Raw genomic sequence first — 20,753 nt, 5'->3', positions numbered from 1 at the left:
TTTTTTCAGTGTCATGGAAACTAAATTACATATTTTAAGTAGATACTTGATAATTTAATTCCAGAAGATTCAAATTTGAAGTGCTCTACAGCTCTTGTGTGATTTGCCTTACTTATAAAGATCCTTACGGAGTACCGGGTTAATTTGGTACTCACTATCACAGATACGGGAAAACTTAGTAACTTGGTAGAAAATGGTGAGGCAAAATCTGGGCTTACATCTGGTACCTCAGACACTACACTAAGTTGCTAAGAGAAACATGAATTAAAGAATTACAACAAACTGTACATTCAGACATTTTGGCTACCTTACAATCCTGGATGACACTATATTCTGCTTAAAAAAAAACAAATAAAATGAACATTAAAAAATCATGAATAAATACAATCTAAAAAAGAGTTTGTATAAACCCTGCTTCTCTCATGGTGGAAATAGATGATTTATACCTTCTCATAAAGTCTTTTTTGTGATTCGAGTTCCAGATGTCTCATTTCTAGGTCTTTCGTTGTAGTAGCAATTTCTCGATCTCTCATGTATACCTATGGCCAAACAACAAAGTGTGAACACCAAAAAGAATTTACAAGATAATTTGTATTTAACGGATTTGGTAATCTTGCAATCCAAACAACCCACTAAGAGTATTCAAAATAAGAAGTACTGGGCTTTTGATACCAGAGTAATTGATAGTATATTAACATTCATTGTAGAATCTAGGAAAAATGTCTGAGTTAACGTTAAAGCTGAATTTTCTCAAAAGGAAAGTACAATGACCATATGCTCATCTACCCAGGCTGCGAGAACAGATGGCAGTTCTTACCACACTATATCAGCCAATATTATGAGTTAGAAAAACTTGAGCAATTTAAATTTGCGGTGGTTAAAAATATAGAATGTTTAATCTTATTAAATATAACATTATTTAATGTTCTTTTTGATTAAATGACTATACTTAAAAAACTTTTTAAGATTTATTTATTTTTTTTAGAGAGAGAGTGAGCGCACGTGAGGGCAAGGGCAGAGGGAGAGAGAGAATCTCAAGCAGATTCTCCACTGAGCACAGAGCCTGACATGGGGCTCAATTTCACGATCCTGAGATCATGACCCAGCCAAAATCAAGAGCCTGTTGCCAAACCAACCAAGTCACCCAGGTGCCCCTAAATGACTATACTTTTACAAATTCAGTTTGGCAACCAGTAACTCCAAGTTTAAATGTGCTCTGCTTGGACTTAGCTAATTTAAAGTTCACCATTCTCCAAATTTTGATTACTTGGAAGCTTCTCACTCCTATACACTAGAGGGTTTGAATAAGGCCCTCTTTGGGTAGATAGAGAATCTCAGGAGTGGTCTTAAATAAATACTTGGCTGCCAAAAGTCTCCATTTTTTAGGAGTGGTATGTGTTTCAGAAACAAAACAAAACAAACTATAACCCCATCTAACCCTATCATTTATTCAGTAAACATCTAATGATTGCATTAGTTATTTGCACCTGTAAGTATCAGACATTGTAAAGATAAAAGATACATGATCAAATACCTATCACTGGAGAAACAAAGAGTAAAAATGAAAATACAGTGAGATTTAGAAGAAGGACAAACATCTGAGGCGTAAATAAACCACTGACTGGCAACCAGTTCGACTTAAGGAGGTTACTGGGAAAGCAGCTAAGTGGGGATACTTGAGTTCATGAAACAAGAGTCGTTAAAATGCCAAAAGGTAGAGGAGAGGTTTGGCATAGTTAATCGTGCTTTCCAGGAATTTCAATTAGGGAAGTTCTTTTGCTTATGAATTTTTAGACACACACACAGCTTAGTGTCAGAGCAAACCCAGTCACTTGTGCGTGTCACCGTGCACTCAAACAGTCCTCCTGCTGGTGCCTGCACTGTGAGGAGAAAAGCTCTGGCAGTTTAGCAGGGTCAGAGCTCACGTTCAGAATAGGGAGATGAAGGACAGGAGGCTGGAAGGGTAAGCAGAGGCCAGATCATGCAAACTGAAAGGACTTTACAGGATTCTTTGACAAAAAACTGCCTTCACTGTCTCAAAGAGTTTGGAATAAAGAGGTCAGAGTTCTAAGCCTGTATTACTTTTGGAGAAGAACATACGCTTTTCTAGAATAATGAATTATCAACCTCACTTACTCAGTGACATCATGAAAAGAAACCATAGCTTTCTAAAACCAATTTAAAATTAATTGGCTTTAAACAAAACAAAAAGTATTATGTCATGCTATAAAAGGACAGATTTCTTTCTTTTTTTTTTTTTTAAGATTTTATTAATTTATTTGACAGAGACAGCGAGAGAGGGAACACAAGCAAGGGGAATGTGAAAGGGAGAAGCAGGCTTCCCACCGAGCAGGGAGCCTGATGCAGGGCTCGATCCCAGGACCCTGGAATCATGACCTGAGCCGAAGGCAGACGCTTAATGGCTGAGCCACCCAGGCACCCCAGGACAAAATTCTAATACAGATAAATTCAAAATACTTTCAAAGATTGAAAAAATACTGAGTATTTTAGCAAAACTTAAAACTCCCTAATCTAGTCTATAAATTCAATGCAATCCTAACAAACATGCCGCTAGGATGGGGTGAGGTAGGGATTCAGGAAGAAAGAGTGACACGATTCCCAAAGTCTATTTGAGATGATACACATTTCAGAATATGGCAGAGGACCCTGAAAAGGCAGACTAATAGTGGGAATGAGGCCCACCAGTTAGAAAAAGATTATGAAGCTGTCATTCAGGGTGGTGCTGGCTTAGGGGCAGACGGCGCAACAGAGGAGATAAGGTATGTAAGGGAATTTAACATTGATAAACCATCAGTTGGCAAATGACTTTGTTAATCCACAAATGGGTGTGACTGTGAGCCAATAAAACTGTATTTATGGATACTGAAATACAAATTTCATGTTTTTAAAAATAGCACATAATAGTCATGTCATGAAATTATTATTCTTTGAGTTCTTTTAACCATTTAAAAAGTCAAAGCCAGGGGTGCCTGGCTGGCTCAGGTGGTTAAGTGGTTGACTCGTGATTTTGGCTCAGGTCATGCATGATCTCATGGGTCATGGGATTGAGCTCTGTGTGGGGCTCCATGCTCAGTGGGGACTCCGCTTGAAATTCTCTCTCTGCCCCTCCCCCCACTCATGCTCACACTCCCTCGAATAAATAAACCTTAAAAAAAAAGTGATCAGTCCAAATTGAGGTGTACTGTATGTATAGACTGCTAGATTTCCAAGATTTAGTATAAGCAAAAAGTAAAACATCTCATTAATAATGTCTTTATATGGATTACATATTCAAAAAAATTGGGAAATATATTGAGTTAAACAAAATGCTATTAAAATAAATTTCACCTGTTTTTTATCTTTTTTTTTCCTTATATTTCCACATGGCTGTTAGAAAACAAAATTGCCTATGTGGCTCACATATTTCTACCGGATTCTGCTACCCCAAATGGCACGAACAGCCCATGTAAATTGATAAGAAAAAACTTGATGGAAAATGGACAAATGCTATGGACATACAATTTATAGTTCTTCTATAAATGGAAGATAAATAACTGGAGAGATATCTAACCCCACTAGCAAGGAAAAAAAAAAGGCAAATTAAAATATGTAACTTCCACCTATGAGATTGGCAAATATTAAGACTGATGTTCTCCGAATTGACTAGGGTATAAGCACCCTTCTCTAGACACTTAAAATAGGTAGGTTCATTTTTGGAGAATAATTTGGTGGATCTTGGAATTTACTCAACAAAACGATGTGTGCAAGTACTCAAAGATTTGTACCGAGTGTGTAACCCAGCACTCTCTCACACAGCAAAGCATGCAAACAGCCTCAATGTCCCACAGCAAAGGATTAAGTAAATAAATGATACCATAGCCACACACACTGGAATACTATGCAGCCATAAAAAAGGAAAAGGCTCTATCACCATTTTTTCAGTTTATTTCTGGGGACGAAATGAGAGAAGAGTAGGGGAGGTCCCTTTTTTTTTTTTTTTTTTTTTTACAGATTTTATTTATTTATTCAACAGAGATAGAGACAGCCAGAGAGAGAGGGAACACAAGCAGGGGGAATGGGAGAGGAAGAAGCAGGCTCATAGCGGAGGAGCCTGATGTGGGGCTCGATCCCATAACGCCGGGATCACGCCCTGAGCCGAAGGCAGACGCTTAACCGCTGTGCCACCCAGGCGCCCCGGGGAGGTCCCTTTTTGACTCCATGTATTTTCTAATGGGAATTTTCTTACACTGGCCACGTGCAAATTTTTATATTAAAAAAGAGTATTTCTCCTACTTCATGGTTCATTGATACTTCTATTTTTAGAGAAACAGTCACCAGGGACACCCATCGAATTGACTATTGGCATTTCTAAAACTTTTAGCTATTAATGAAATTTGAAAGCAAAGAGGAATAGCTGAGGGAAAAGGAAAAGTAAAGAGGCTATTTAGTGTTCCCTGTGAATTCTAGCAATGACATTTAACTTGAAGGTATGAGAGTAAGTGGAGTAAATGGAGACCCTGTGTGAGCATGAAGATACGGATCATAAACCTTTCTCTCGAGCTCATCGTCCATCCTTCTTAGTTCCATTTCACGCTGATCTTGCTGAAGCTTCAGGAAGCGCCTTCTCGTAGCATCTTGTAAGTGCATTTCCTTTACTTTCAGCTCTCTTTTCACAGAAGCGAGTCTTAAATACAAAATACGTTGAGAGGAACAAATGGACACATTTCCCAATATACATTTAAGTGGAAAAATTCTATGTTTCACAACAACGAAAGGCCCGCCACCGACTTCGGTGCACCTGCCCCAACCTGCTGGTGCTGCTGTGGCCTCGCACACACGGAGGACACGTGCCCGTGGCTGCCTTCGTGGAAAGGACAAGTGTCCAAACGCAACTGACTATTCTTTCCATATTTAAAAGTTCCTAACAGGTCTACTTGGATCATCTCAGTACAGTCAATGTCCTTTATCTGAAGGAAGAATGCCACACAGTGCTCTGGAGTCAGCAAAGATGATGTAAGCTTACTCTGCCAGAATTTTAGTACAAGGTTAATGCTGAGTTCAGTGATTGTGTTTAACCCACACTGGAAATCAGTTTCATGAAATCCCAACTGAGAGTAAAACTCAGTGAACACTTACAGAAGTGAGCTTCCCAACAATTAGGCTTAGCCTCAATGCTCAAGCCCATAATCCTAACTAATGTCAACATTTTGCTTTATTAATATACTTTTGAGTAAGCATTTAATACGTCTTCCCCTGTCCTACAAAGTATGAAATGCCCAATGAGATAAACATTTTATGTTTCAATTTTCAAGTCATACAGATATGTTTAAAACACAATTTTAAAAATTCTGCTCCCCTCAAGGGGATTTATTCAGCACTGTACCACAAAGCATATCTGCCTGTTGTCCAACGATCTTTCCAATACTGTCCTCCAAGGTACATGAGATCTTGCATTACTTCTGAATAATCAGTGCAAAGGGATATTCAGCATAGTTTCAGAATTACATCTCACTATATGCCAATTTTTTTGAAACATGTTAGATGCAGATTTTTTAGTAGCTTACATTTTTGCTTAATGGAAATGCCACAGCTGGGTAATGCTACGTAGATAGAAAAGAAAGAAGAAAATAAAAATTATTCAACTAACTCACATGTCCAAATTTTCTCAAGGTGGTACCACATACCTCTGTCTTTGCTGTACCATCTTCTCCTCCTCCTGTAAGAGCAATTCTCTCCGCGTCTCTTCCGCTTTACGAAGTAGTTCTTGTTTCTGGTACCAAGCTTCGTCTTCCACTCTCTGCTGGTCGACTTCGGCTTGCATATCTTCAACCATCTGCCTTAAGTAGGGAATATTCACTATTAAATCCAGACACAGACAAGCCCCCAATACACACTCGTGATTACGCAAGAGACCTTGAACTACTGCCTTCCACTTTCATATTTATCTCATCAGACTAGGAGAAAGCACTGAAAAGGATGCCCTATGTAAGTCTCACCAAAAAATGCAAACAAAGAAAAAATTCAAAGAAAGCCGAGTAATTTAAGTCCAAGAACAACCAAAACACAAAACGTACACCTGATTAATATATAATTGTTTTACTTCTATATGCAAGAATTATATAGCTTTAAAGATATTCCCAGCCTTCAAACTCTGATTTTACTCAAATACTTAATAATTTACATGTGTTTTTCATTAAAAAAATTGTCTGTATTTATAACTAACTATTCCATGATTACCTCTCCCTCAGGTAGTCCAATTCATCATTCCTGATTCTTTCTCGCTCCTGTGTCTGATAGTCCACGATAAACTTTGGATATTGGTTAAATACTGGATATTGCCCTTTTGTCAATGCCACAAAGACATGAAGCATGCTGTTGGGATGGATATCAGTAGGCGTGGTATCCATGAGATGATAGACTTCTCTAATGACAACACTTATATCCAGGTTATTCCGATGATGAAAAAAATACTGTAAGAAAACTTTGTATTTAAATTGTGATTTACCTAACAAAGCAGTTATGAGGTAGAATTAAAACAAGAGTTTAAAAATTGTGAATTTATCTTTATCTTTTCTTTCTCTCTTCCTTCCTTCCTCCCTTCCTTCCTTTCTCTCTCTCTTTTCTTTCTTGACAATTCACTGAAGTTTTTCTTAATTTTTAAAAATGAAGAGTCAATTTCATATTTCCAAAGTCTAATAAAATTTCAAAACCAAACTTTTGAAATAATACTTTTTAAATTTTAACCCAAACCAAAGGCCTCCTTTATATTAGAAGAACACTTCAACCAACAGTGGAGCAAACTCTTCTGCTTTTTTCCTTGCAAAATCCAAAAAAAATAAATTTGAAAATAAATTAGCTTGATTCGTTAAAAATGTCTGAAAGTTTTCCCCATTACCTTGTTATGCTAGCAGGTTCAAATAATAAAATATATATAGGTATGTATCTTGTGAACATTAAGTAAAAATAAAGTTTGACAGGAGGCTCCTGGGTGGCTCAGTCGGTTAAGCGTCCAACTCTTGATTTTGGCTCAGGTTATGATCTCAGGGTAGTGAGACTGAGCCCCTCATCAGGGTCTGCACTCAGCAGTCTGCTTGAGATTCCTTCTCTCCATTTCCCTCTGCCCCTCCCACTCGCTCTCCCTCTCTCTCAAATAAATAAACCTTTAAAAAAAGAAAAACTTGGGGCGCCTGGGTGGCTCAGTCGTTAAGCGTCTGCCTTTGGCTCAGGGCGTGATCCCTACGTTCTGGGATCAAGCCCCACATCAGGCTCCTCCGCTGGGAGCCTGCTTCTGCCTCTCCCACTCCCCCTGCTTGTGTTCCCTCTCTCGCTGGCTGTCTCTCTTTTTGTCAAAATAAATAAATAAAATCTTGAAAAAACAAAACAAAATAAAACAAAAACTAAAAACCTTTTTAAAAAAAATAAAGATTGACAGGGACCACAAAATAAGTAACAAGCCCAATTCATTCTGTCTACCAAAAGAGCCTCTCCTTTTATTTTTATTTACTTTTTAAAAAGATTGTATTTATTTATTTGAGAGAGAGAGAGAACACGCACGAGTGGGGTGAGCAGCAGAGAGAGAGGGACAAGCAGACTCCCCACTGAGTGCAGAGCCCAAGCCGGGATCAATCCCAGGACCCCGGATCATGACCTGAGTCAAAGTCAACACGCTTAACCAACTGAGCCACCCAGGCGCCCCAAAAACCTCTCCTCTTAAAAACCTCCTCTAATGCTTTCTTTCAAGTAACCTTCCTGCCATATCTCAACATTCTCAGAGTTGCCATCTCATATGTGTAATAAGCATCCACATTGTCACAGACTGGATGGGTCATGGATAAAACCACCCGCAGAATTAACAACGACCCAACTGGTAAACATCCTTTACAAGGGCAACAAGCACTAAACTCCAATATTCCCGTGTTTCTTTCTTTATTTATTTATCTGAAGCTATGACTTTTAAGACAAATAAGTGTGCTGTAACCGCCTGCTGGATTATCCACCAACGGTGTCAGAGTGAGGACGAGGCACACCTTGCTCTCCGCTGCGTTACTCCCACCTGGCACCAGTGCCTGACATGCAATAGGTACTCAATGAATACATCAATCTTTTGATGGAAATGAAACTTGAGAACTGCTACTTAAGAAAAAGGATACTTACCTCGAAATCATCTTTAAGACTGCAGTTGAGCAAAGGAGCTCTAGAACATATGTTGTAGGCCACAACAGTCATCAGGAGGAATGAAGGGTGGTTGGAAAAGACATTATCAAATAATTTTAGCCACTCCTCTCTTGTTAGTACTTCTGAAAAAATGGTTTCAAGAAGAGGCCATGCATACAGCTAAAATAAATAAGGAAAAATTTATTAGTTTTCTATGGAAAAGTTGCAAGTCTTTGCTAATACTCTCTTCGATGTAGCTGTTAAAATCATTATATTAAAAACAATTATGAAAAGAACTACCTTAATATGGACCCTTCTTTACAGGCTTTTGGGAAAGCAGTTTAATGAAGAAAAAGAATGGGATACTGTTGAAAATACAAAAGGTAGTATGTTCTTTTATTACACTCTTTCAAGAAAATTCTGTCTTGTTTATACCAGAACCAATGTTAGCTTCCAAAATAAGTCATGTTATCCTAAAAACCTTATACTTCTTACCTGGGAAGTTATGTCATGATCTATGAAGTGCTGTAGCAGTTCTTTGTCATGGAATGCCAAAACATTTTCTATCATACTGAGAATATTGATGGGAGGATTAGGAAAATATTCAAACCAGTGTTGACACCAATTGACTATGAAGAAAAAAATTGAAAATTTAACTTTACCATTCTGTATTATCAAAGGACTTTGCAATTCTTAAATGTATCCACTCTATGTCCTCACTATGCCCATTAATAAAGAAAACATGACAACTCTAAGTTCTAGAGCCACTGATTTTAAAGTTCCACCACGTTAACATTGTATTTTAGGTTTATAGAATTGGCCAATTTCTTCAACTGAGAGCCGTCAATGAGAACATGTCCATTAAAACAAACAAAACTTCCCAAAGTATTTCTGATCTTCCCCACAGGGCACTCTGCTTTCTGCTTCTCCTGGTTAACAAAATGACCCTTCTAAAAAAGATTCCTTCTTGAGTCTTCATTAAATGTGATGAAGGTTAAATGCCAATCACCTGAAATCTACTCAAATTCATACTAATCAAAATTAGAAAAGTTTACAAGAAATATTCAAAGTTATTATTTATTTATTTATTTATTGAGAAAGAGAGCATGAGCGGGGGCAGGGCGGGGAAGAGGGAAAGAGAGAATCTTAAGCAGACTCCATGCTCAGTGTGTGGAGCCCAACATCATGACCCTGAGATCGTGACCTGAGCCAAAACCAAGAGCTGGACACTTAACTGACTGAGCCACCCAGGCGCCCCCAAAATTATATTCTTACACATCAATAGCAACACAGAACAACAAATGGGCATGTTATCATACCCCTATCCATTAAATGTTATAATAGGAGAATAAGCACGTCCCTATTACTAGGACAAGAGTGACTGTTCTATAGCTGTGACAACAAGTAACCACCAGAACTGGTTTTAGATCTCAGCCATCAACGACAACTTATTCAATAAACCCAACTTTGAAAACCAACCAGTGACTGAGGGATTCTCTGAAAATCAGCCAGTGGAAAGCAGACTCTATTCTGCTAAAGATGTTTCTAAAGCTCATTTTAACTCAGTGAGTAACCACTACAACCCCCAAAACATTCTCCTAAAAACCCTGGTCAGATCAGTTTCACTCAATGAACTATGTCTAATCACCACAGACCTCCTTATTATTAAATTCGGATTTTTATTTTCAACATTGAATTGCGGTTCCAACCTTTGACAATAAGATCTCTTTTCTCATATTAGCAAAAGAAGCTTAGATCAGCAGAATTTTGGATTACATCTGGTTATAAAAGGGCCTACTAATTCCGGAAGTCAAGTACTTATTAATGAGTAAATTTGAGTTAATAATTAAGGCATAAATAAACTCTTGCAAAAACTAAGCTTTTAAGAAGTTATTTCAACTTCTTTAACTGCTGCTCTTAACTTTAAAAGAAAAATCCAGTTCAGCTACACATTGCTAAGTACCTACCACGTCTCGGATACTGCTAGTCCTAGGAATTTTAAAACACCACACACACACACACACAGAGCCCAGATTTTTACAACTAATCTTCATCAAGGGAAACCCTGCTTTATAGAGTACGTGTTTGCCTTCTCTACTCTTTGTTTTTTTTTCTTTAGAAGATTTTATTTATTTATTTGACAGGGATAGAGACAGCCAGCGAGAGAGGGAACACAAGCAGGGGGAGTGGGAGAGGAAGAAGCAGGCTCATAGTGGAGGAGCCATATGGGGCTCGATCCCACAACACCGGGATCACGCCCTGAGCCGAAGGCAGACGCTTAACCGCTGTGCCACCCAGGCGCCCCTGCCTTCTCTACTCTTGTGTGTGGGGTCACCACAACAGAAGTATGGGTAGAGGACCCAGAGAGAGAACTGGCGGAGAACAGGGTAAAGAGAAATAACCGGGTGGAGATCCTTGACTAAACTGGAAGAATCCCCTCTTGGTCAGAGGGAGGGACCGACAGAGGTCAGAGACCGTAAAGAGAGCTTAAAGATGACTTCTATAAACAGATTCCTAATTTATATCAAAGTGACTGTATTCCTTCAGACTTTCTCCCAGCTCCCAACTCGACTGTGAACCCAAAAAGCCAGAACAACGGTGTACTGCAAGCAGCCAACATTTAGTTGGAGCTCAGTGAATGTTTACTGAATAAAGCTAGTTTGAGACCCTTGCTGAAAACTCACAGCTGCTCATGCTGACCGTGATGGATCTTCTAGATTTAAATTTCAGGTTTAGAAGAGAAAATCAATTTCTCAGCACATAATCAGACTCCAGCAATATAACAAGATTTTACTGGAAATAAAAAATAGTTTTGCATGCTTACCTAAATAGCTTTTCTTATGGTAAAAAATAATTTGCCATTTTAACCATTTTTAAGCATGCAATTCAGTGCCATTAACCATATGCACAATGTTGTGCAAACATTTCTATTTGTGAAGCCCTTTCCCAAACAGAAACTCTGTACCTATTCAGCACTAACCTCCCATTCCCACCTCCTCCAGCTCCTGGTAACCTCTAATCTACTTTCTGCGTCCATAAATTTGCCTATTTGAGATATTTCACATAAATTTGTCCTTCTGTGCCTAGCTTTCAGGATTCATTCCTTTGGATGGTTGAATCATATTCCACTGTATACTATACATACTATATACATAGTTTATCCATTCACCTATTAACAATGACGATGTTAACATGATGATGATACCTGGGCTGTTTCCACCTTGGCTATTGGGAATAACGCTACCATGGACATTCACATACAAGGACCTGTTTGAGTCTCTGTTTTCATTTCTTTTGGGTATATCCCTAAGAATGCAATTGCTGGATTATATGGTAATTTTATGTTTAACTTTTTGAGGAACTGCCAATTTTCCACAGTGATCACCATTTTACAGTTCCAGCAATGTATGAAGGTTAGAATTTTTCCACATTCTTGCCAACACTAGTTTTTTTCCTGTTTTTAAATTATAGCCATCCTAGAAGGTATAAAGTGGTACCTCAGTGTGGTTTTGATTTGCATTCCCCTAATATCTAATGACCCGGAGCATCTTTTCATGTACTCATTAGCCATTTGTGTATTTCCTATGGAGCAAAGTCTAATCAAGGCCTTTGCCCTTACAAATATTGGATTATTTGTCTTTTTGTCGGTGAGTTGCTTCTTTTCCTTTTAAAACTCCAAGTGTTGGGGCACCTGGGTGGCTCAGTCATTAAGCATCTGCCTTCGGCTCAGGGCGTGATCCCGTTGTTCTGGGATCAAGCCCCACATCAGGCTCCTCTGCTGGGAGCCTGCTTCTTCCTCTCCCACTCCCCCTGCTTGTGTTCCCTCTCTCACTGGCCGTCTCTCTCAAATAAACAAATAAAATCTTTATTTATTTTTTTTTAAAGATTTTATTTATTTATTTGACAGAGATAGAGACAGCCAGCGAGAGAGGGAACACAAGCAGGGGGAGTGGGAGAGAAAGAAGCAGGCTCATAGCGGAGGAGCCTGATGTGGGGCTCGATCCCACAACGCCGGGATCACGCCCTGAGCCGAAGGCAGACGCTCAACTATTGTGCCACCCAGGCGCCCCCACAAATAAAATCTTTAAAACAAAACAAAACAAAACTCCGAGTGTTATTGCCAGGTTAAACTAGTATAATTCTTTTGAGGAATCAATTGAAATATTAATATTTTATGACCTAATAATACCAATTCTAGGACTTGACCAAGAGAAAATATTATAAATATTTATATGTGAAGATAGTTATAACATTGTTTCTTTAGGTAAAAGTTAAAAGTAACCTAAGTGTCCAACAACAGACTAAACTAGTACATTCACATTATAGAATATTACAATCATGAGGGAGAAAAAAAGAATATTACAGTCAATAAAATATTTATATAAAGTTTATAAAAAGAGAAATGTTCAAACATTAAATAAAAGGAGTATAATTATAGAAATTTTAAAAACTGCTTAAAAAGTATGGAAAAATTATTTAAAAAACTGATGGTCTAGCAGTTGGAGGACTAAACCCTGACACACCTATATGATGAAATATTGTATTACACATTATCAAAGATTATTAATGAGGAGGAGGAACATTGGTGATTTTTCTTTTCTTCTGCATGTTTTCAAACTATATTTTCTCCAATGATTAGGAAAACTTTATCAGAGCAAATACAATGTAATTAAATGAACAAAAAAACATAAAGAGAAATATACTATAATATTCACAATATGTATGCTTGAATCTTTTTATTTCCACTTTTCAAATTTTTACTGTAATTACAGTTAAGTGCTTATCTCTTGTACAAGAAAACCTTTTAATTTAAAATACATATAAAATTGGTTATTTTTGTTAAACCAATCTATAACTAGATTCAGTTTATTAACTATTCAACTGACCTGATTATACTAATATGAAAAAAGGACTCACTTTTCAGAGTAGATGGTGTTGATGGCAAGCAGTAACACAAGGGTTCGGAGCACAGGCCAGAGTCTGTCTGGGTTCAAATCCTTGTTCTGCCACCAACCTACCCTTGGGAACTTAAGGTCCGTGTGCCTCAGTTTGTTCAGTTATAAAAAGGAAACAACAACACCTACCTCACAGGACTGTTGTAAGAATTAGATCAGTAAAGGCAAGACATGGAGAGTGGTACCCAGTACACAGAAAGCTCTCAGTAAATGTTTGCTCTGGACGCTGAGAATAAGGACAGAAGTCAGCACCCTGAACAACAGGGACTGTGTGCTAAACCCTTTACAAACCTGCTACAATCCTATGAATAATAACTGACTTTCAGTAAGGGAAGCATCTGCTTCCTTCTTCTTTTTTTTTTTTTTTTAAGTAAATCATTCTCTTTTTTTAAAAGCATTTATTTATTTATTTGAGACAGAGAGAGAGAGACAACACAAGCAGGGGGAGTGGGAAAGGGAGAAGCAGACTCCCTGCTGAGCAGGGAGCCCAATGTGGGGCTTGATTCCAGGACCCTGGGATCATGACCCGAGCTGAAGGCAGAGACACTTAACCAACTGAGCCACCCAGGTGCCCCACTTCTTTTTTTTTTTAAAGGATTTTATTTATTTGAGAGAAAGAGCACGTGTGCATGCACAAACGGGGATGGGTGGGACAGAGGGAACAGGTGCCCTGCTGAGCTTAGAGCCGGATGCAGGGCTCAATCCCAGGACCCTGAGATCATGACCTAAGCTAGACCCTTAACCAACTGAGCCACCCAGGTTCCCCTGCTCCCTTCTTAGGCACAAAATCTAACCTGTAACAGTATCTTCTAAAATGCAACTATACAAATTTTTTGTAAATAAAAAGGTTTATGTATAAATGTTTGAACTGTCCATTTCGTGCTCTCTGATTGTTTAACACCAGAACTGTTAAATGTTGCAAAGCTGCAAAAACATCAGAAAAATATACAGGAAATCCACTCTTGGTTTCATTATTTAATACTTAATTACTTACTTATGAGAGTAGCAACAACTTCAAAACAAATGAGTTGGTTGTTCTGGAACAATTTTACAAATGGAAATGCCAAGAGCGGAAGATATGGTGTTTCGCTAAAGATGGCAGACCAGTGAGCTAATGCAGATAGAGTTCTGTGAATCAGGTAAGGAAATAAAGACCAGAGAACAGTTTATTATTAAAATTTGACTAAATAATACATTCACCTGATAAAAAATTTGCTGTGGAAGGTATATTTGATGAAAATTCTCCCTACTACCTTTATCATCTATCTTATCTCCCCAGAACCACTGTTAAAAGTATAGATCCTTTTTTTAAAAAAATCACAAAGGCAGGTACAAACATCGTTTTGCACCTTGTATTTTTCACTTAATAGTATCTTGGAAATAGTTCATTATCAGTATATGTGGAGCCTTGATACACAGGACAGTTTTGTATAGATATACCTTAATTTCTTTAACTTGGCCTTACTGGGCATTTAAGTTGTTTCTAATCCTTCATAAATAATGCCATGCTTAATGTTTTATTTACATCATTCTTCATGTTGGAATATAGATTTGGATAAATTCCTAGAAGTGGAATTGCTAAGTCAAAAAACACGCGCATTGATTTCAATAGCCAGTGCCAAATTATTCTTTGCAAAAACAGTGTCTGTTGACATTCTCATTAGCAAAGTCATGGCCATTTTCTCACGCTGGACCAATGTGCTCTATTATCAAACTTCTTTAGTCTAGGTGAGAAATGGTATTTCAATGTGGTTTTAAATGTATATGTGTATACATATTTTCAGTGTAATTTTAATTGGCATTTTTTTATAAGGGGCGTACAGCATCTTTTCATGTTTAAGAACCATATCCCAGCTGTGAGCTCTACATTCAATCCTTTTTCCATTTTTTATTGGTTGGTCCTTTCCACACTCATTTACATGAATACTTCATATAGAAACCAGCCTTTTATTTGTCCTATGTTTTGTATATACTTTCTCTGTTTTACATCTGTGTTTGGGGAATGTTTTTACATGTAGAGATTTGTGTTCATATCAATCTCTTCTGGATATGTCAAGCTTAAAAAAGCCTGCCTTACTCCAGGGCTATAACTCTCCCATATTTACTTCTGATACTTTCAAGTTTTCCTTTTTTTTTTTTTTAACCTTTTGTTTTGAGAGCTTTAGGTTTACAAAAAGTTGCAAAATCAGTAGAGAGTTCCTATATACATTTCACTCAAATTAATGTTAACATCTTGCATGAATATAGTACAATTATCAACACTAAGAAATTAATATCAGTACTGTGCTATTAACTAAATCAGACTTCATTCAGATTTTATCATTTTCCCCATTTTGCTATGTGTCATTTTTTCATTTTGCCAATCTAGGATGCAACACTGCATTTCTTTGCTAAGTCCCCTAGGTTCTTCCAATGTGGGAGCTCCCAGTCTCTTATCTTTTGGACACTGACATTTTTGAGGAATACAGACAGTTATTTTATAGACTGTCCCCCAATGTTTTCTCACAGTGTTAGAGTGAGGTTATAAATTTTTGGCAAGAACCAAGAAAGTGATGTGCAACATACTGATGTGTATTATTACTGCTGATTGTAAATTTGACAACTTGGTTAAGGTGGTATCGGCCAAGTTTCTCTACTCTAAAATTACTATCTTCTTATTTGTAATTAATAAATATCTCGAGGAAGATGCACATATTGGGGCAATATACCGAACATACCTCTGTAATACTCTGAGTAGTTTCCTGCTTTTGATGGGGTATTTCTTCTGAAGGTTGAGAAATGCCACATGGACACCCTTATCTTCCAGGCTGCTAAATGCAGTATGGTTTTCAGGCAGTTGTAGCAGAGAGCGCCAAATGAACATTCTGAAATAAAAATGTAACTTAAACCAAGAAAAATTTGGGGGGGGGATTGATTTAACATGAAAGAATGTAAATTTTACCTGTATTTCGTTGGATATTCACCATAGCCTTTTAATAAGATCTGTAAACGCTTTTTGTTTAATCCATCTGACAACTCATTCTTAAAAAAAAAGAAAGAATGTCAGCAAGTGACATAATCACAAAACTGAAAAGGTAATCTAGCCCACAGTGGCTTTCCAGATTTACTTATTTATTTAAAGATTTTATTCATTTATTTATTTATTTGACAGAGAGAGAGAGAACAAGAAGGAGGAGAAGCAGAGAAAGAGGGGGCAAGAATCTCCAGTAGACTCCATGCTGAGCATGGAGCCCAATGTGGGGCTTGAGCTCCCGACTCTGAGATCATGATCTAGGCTGAAACCAAGAGTTGGACTCAACTGACTGAGCCACCCAGGCATCCCATGGCTTTCCAACTTTAGAACATGACACACAGTAAAAAAATATTTTTACAGCATGGGACTCTCTATTCTCTCTCTCTCTCCAGTGCACATGTACACAGCAGATAAAGTTCATGACATACCGTCCTAGATCCGGGTTTCACAAACTTTCTGTAAAGGGTCAGAGAGTAAATGTTTTAGGCTTTGTGGGCCAAGAGGCAAAATCAAGGATATTATGTAGATACTTAAAATGTAAACATTGATAAATGTGAAACTTATTCTTAGCCCAAGGAGCCAGATGTGGCTGACGGACTATCACCTGCTAACCCCGGCAGCAAGAGCAATGCATCCTGGGATTTTCTTCCTTCTCTCTCTCCCCACCCTTTTACTTTTTTCCCCCTTCTTACTTTTAGGCCGATTTTTATCTTAATGGAAAAGTACTTTATAGATTTGGGGATGATAAAGCCATTTTCAGAGATGACCTCATTTGATGCTGACAACTCAAACAGATGGGATGTTGTTTTTCCTTTGAGAAAATGGTTACGTCAGAGCTCAGTGACACAAACCTGCTCAGTAAGTCTTGGCTCAAGACTCAAAGGCAGATTTTCTGACTTAGTTCAATGCCCTTTTTACCATAAAAAACAGGTAATCCAGTATAAGAGGGGGTGAAGGGCAAACCCAAGATGATGGTGAATGAAGATCCCCCTTTGAGAGCCATGCGCCAGAGACTGAAGACCAGACTGGAGCAGTACCATCTAGGAAAGAGACACATTCACTCCTGTCATTGGCAAGACACCTGCTGCCACCGGAACCTCTTTGTAAATGGTAAAACGCCCAGGTGAGTTTGGCCTGAGTTTTATCTGTTCGTATCTTGACCACATAGGGATGAAGCTCCTTCTTCTCCTTCCACGTCCCGATGCCAAGATTAGTGGAAGAGAAGCATCTCACCCTGTACCAGTGTTCTACTTTGACCTCCTTAGAGCTGGCTGCGGATTCCCTGACATATTTCTGCAGGATTTCCAAATTTGACTCACACTACAGCACTGCCAGATGCCCTGGCTGGCGGCAGTGCCTCTTGTATTTCCCAGAAGTCAATTGTGATCATGCCCTTAGTTTTCCCAGAAAAGGCTCCTGTACATTCTCAGGAAAGCTGAGGTCAGACCATGTCTCAGAGCTGTCACTCGGCTTATTGTCTCATTAGAACATTCAACGAACAGGAACAATATTGTCCCATCTTTACTCGGCAAGATTTGTTGCTGCTATTTAGCTTTTTAAAACTAACCAATATTTTTGGAGGGGAACTTTGTGGGGGGATGGGGTAACTGGGTGATGAGAAGTAAGGAGGGCATGTGTTGTAATGATCACTGGGTGTTATATGAAACTGATGAATCACTAAATTCTACCCCTGAAACTAATAATACACTATATATTAACTAAATTGAATTTAAATTAAAAAAAGAAAAAAAAAGAAAACTAACCAATATTTGGTTTAGGATTACATGTAGAGGTAGTAAAACTAAAGAAAATCAAGGACATAATTAACACAAAAATGAGGACAATAGTTATATCTATGGGATAGGGAGGGAAATGTGGCTGGGGATAAGCACACAGGAGCTTCAAAGCTACTGGTAATACTGTTTCTTAATGTGGCTATGGGTATGTCCAGAAGAATGTTACCATGGCAGGTCTGAGAATGCTACTACCTTTAGGAAGGCATACTTGCAAGGTGGGCCCTTGCCTAGAAATCTGGATTTCAGGAAAGTTCCCACTATCCCTAGAACCAGTAAGAGTGGCTCACTGTGCCTAAATTGTTGGTACACTGTGATTTTTGCTGAACACCTGTTTTCCTTGTAGAGTCTGGGATTTTGAAATGTACCAAACAGATGATGCCTGCAGAACCAGCCTCTACTGAAAACTCCGGCCACTGGGTCTCTGGTGAATTTCCCTGGTAGACAATGCTTTACACAANGAAATCTGGATTTCAGGAAAGTTCCCACTATCCCTAGAACCAGTAAGAGTGGCTCACTGTGCCTAAATTGTTGGTACACTGTGATTTTTGCTGAACACCTGTTTTCCTTGTAGAGTCTGGGATTTTGAAATGTACCAAACAGATGATGCCTACAGAACCAGCCTCCACTGAAAACTCCGGCCACTGGGTCTCTGGTGAATTTCCCTGGTAGACAATGTTACACATTCTTCTTTTGATGTGAGCTTCACAATTTTACAATGCTCAGAGAAAAAAAGAGGTTATTAAAATTAATGTGACAAATGTCACGTGTTGGTGAGAATATGGAGCAACTAGAGCTCTCAAATACCTCTTGGTGGGAATATAAATTGTTTCAATCAACTTCCTGGGAAAGCTGATAGCTCACTACAGTGGGACATAAGCATTGCCAACAAGCCGGTAATCCATTCCGAGATTTACATCCAGCATAAATGTGTCCTACGTTCACCAACAGAGATGTATAGTACAATGTGCGCAGCAGCACGACTTCTAACAGCAAAAAAAATGCCTACTGACTGCAGAATGGGTAAAATTTGGTTTATTTACACGATGGAATTTTATACGGCTACGAGTTGTAAATTATGTTTCTCAAACATAAATCAAACATAATGTTGAAAGAAAAAAGCCAGATGCAGAAGAGTACAAACGGAATGATCCAATTTATACAAGGACGACAAAGGGTAGAACTAATCTATGTGTTAGAAGTCAGGAGAGTAGCCGTCCTTGGGGTGGGGGAAGTGTCTGGAAGGCACCAGGAGAGGCCCTTCTGGGCTGCTGGCAATGGGTCCATTTTTTGATCTGGATGCTAGTCTGTAAAAACGCATTCAGCTGTACATTTACGTGTACTTTTCTGTGTGTGATTAATTTAATGTCAATAAAAAGTTTTAAAAGTCCTAGAAAATGCTAGCCACTTCTTTAATATTTATATTTACTTTCAATTCCAAAGTAATATATGCTCTTTGCAGAAAATCAGGAAAATACAAAAAAATATATAGAAAGAAGAAAGTAAAACTGACTGAAAGCCCTTCCCTCAAAGGTAACTCTATTCGCATCTTGATTTTTCTTCAAAAATAATACATGGGTACTCCTATCCTTTTTAAATCAAATTGATATCCAAGCATACGCTCTTATAGCTTGCTTTTTATATTTAACATACTATAATTATTTCCCTTTCCTCTTAAATATTCTTAGATTTCTAGCCTATAGCTCTATCATAATTTATATGTTTGGTTACCTACCATTGGACATTTTGGTTGTTTCTTAGTTTTTCTTGAATAAATCTCACATACACACACACACACACACACACACACACAAAGACATACACACAAGAAAGATCATCTCAAACAAGGTAAAAAGGCAACGTGGTACATTCTTTTTTAGAACCACTTGGCTTCTACTATCAAAATTTTTATCCAGAGTCTGACTTAAAAATTCTACTTCTCCAGATACATTTGTGCAAATGTTCAACGATAATTGTAGAAGCCTATACACCGCATCACAGATTGTATCAACAGGAGACTCTCTTATCATCTAAATGCCAGCTACGCGGAGTAAATTAAGGCTAAGGAATATCCACAAAGGCAATACAATGCAAATGTCTTTCAAATGTTGTAGCACCATATGCAAAATATAAACAGATATTCAATATGTTAAGTGATAGAAGTTATAGAACAGTGCTGTACTATAATTTCATTCATGTAAAAAAATAAATAGAAAGGTTAAGGCACATATGTTTATATATGCACGGAAGACTTCTGAAGGATATCAACAGCTATTAGCAATGGTTACCTCCAGGAAGTGTGAAGAAGAGTGGGCTACGGAACAGGAGGAAGAAAGGTATATTTTTATTTTTTCCCTTCATAACCTTCTATACTAGCATTGTCTAACCGATAATGCAAGCCACGAACGTAATTTTAAGTTTTCTAGGAACTACATTAAGAAAGTAAAAAGAAAGAGGTAAAATTAAGTTTAATAATGTTTCACTTAACCCAAGGTAATCAAAATATTATCATTTCAACCTATAATCAACATAAAACTATTAATAAGATATATTTTATATTCCTTTTTAAAAAATTTATTTACTTAAGTAATCTCTACAGCTAACGTGGGGCTCGAATTCATGACCCTGGATCAAGAGTCGCACGTTCTTCTGACAGAGCCAGCCAGGCGCCCCAAGACATTTTATATTCTTCTGCTTATACGAAGTTTTCAATATGGAATGAGTAGTTCCCATGTACAGCACATCTCAGTTCGGACTAGGCACATCTCAGGTACTTACCAGCCACATGTGGCTGGTGGCTAGTGTACTGGACAGTACAATTCTATACTGTTTGACTTT

The 20,753-nt window shown here is 38.0% G+C and overlaps 1 protein-coding gene across 5 annotated transcripts in view; it reads right to left on the bottom strand.

The window, feature by feature from the left end:
* TBC1D31 (TBC1 domain family member 31) overlaps nt 1-20,753 on the bottom strand; it is a 67,174-nt gene that overhangs the window by 15,613 nt on the left and 30,808 nt on the right. For 4 of the 5 annotated variants that reach the window (XM_034668577.1, XM_034668579.1, XM_034668576.1 and 1 more), the window contains exons 8-16: nt 16,051-16,130; nt 15,827-15,973; nt 14,104-14,237; nt 8,650-8,783; nt 8,155-8,334; nt 6,238-6,470; nt 5,685-5,837; nt 4,549-4,684; nt 447-539 (exon numbers count right to left, since the gene is read on the bottom strand). In XM_034668577.1, the coding sequence (XP_034524468.1) occupies nt 447-539; nt 4,549-4,684; nt 5,685-5,837; nt 6,238-6,470; nt 8,155-8,334; nt 8,650-8,783; nt 14,104-14,237; nt 15,827-15,973; nt 16,051-16,130 (1,290 nt within the window). Of the gene's footprint in view, nt 1-446; nt 540-4,548; nt 4,685-5,684; nt 5,838-6,237; nt 6,471-8,154; nt 8,335-8,649; nt 8,784-14,103; nt 14,238-15,826; nt 15,974-16,050; nt 16,131-20,753 lie in introns of those variants that run through there. The other variant, XM_034668581.1, reaches the window with a different exon arrangement.

Source organism: Ailuropoda melanoleuca, chromosome 9, assembly GCF_002007445.2.
Source record: "Ailuropoda melanoleuca isolate Jingjing chromosome 9, ASM200744v2, whole genome shotgun sequence".
NCBI lineage: Eukaryota > Metazoa > Chordata > Mammalia > Carnivora > Ursidae > Ailuropoda > Ailuropoda melanoleuca.
Note: the sequence above shows the minus strand (reverse complement) of the source record. Positions and strands in the feature narration are given on the sequence as shown.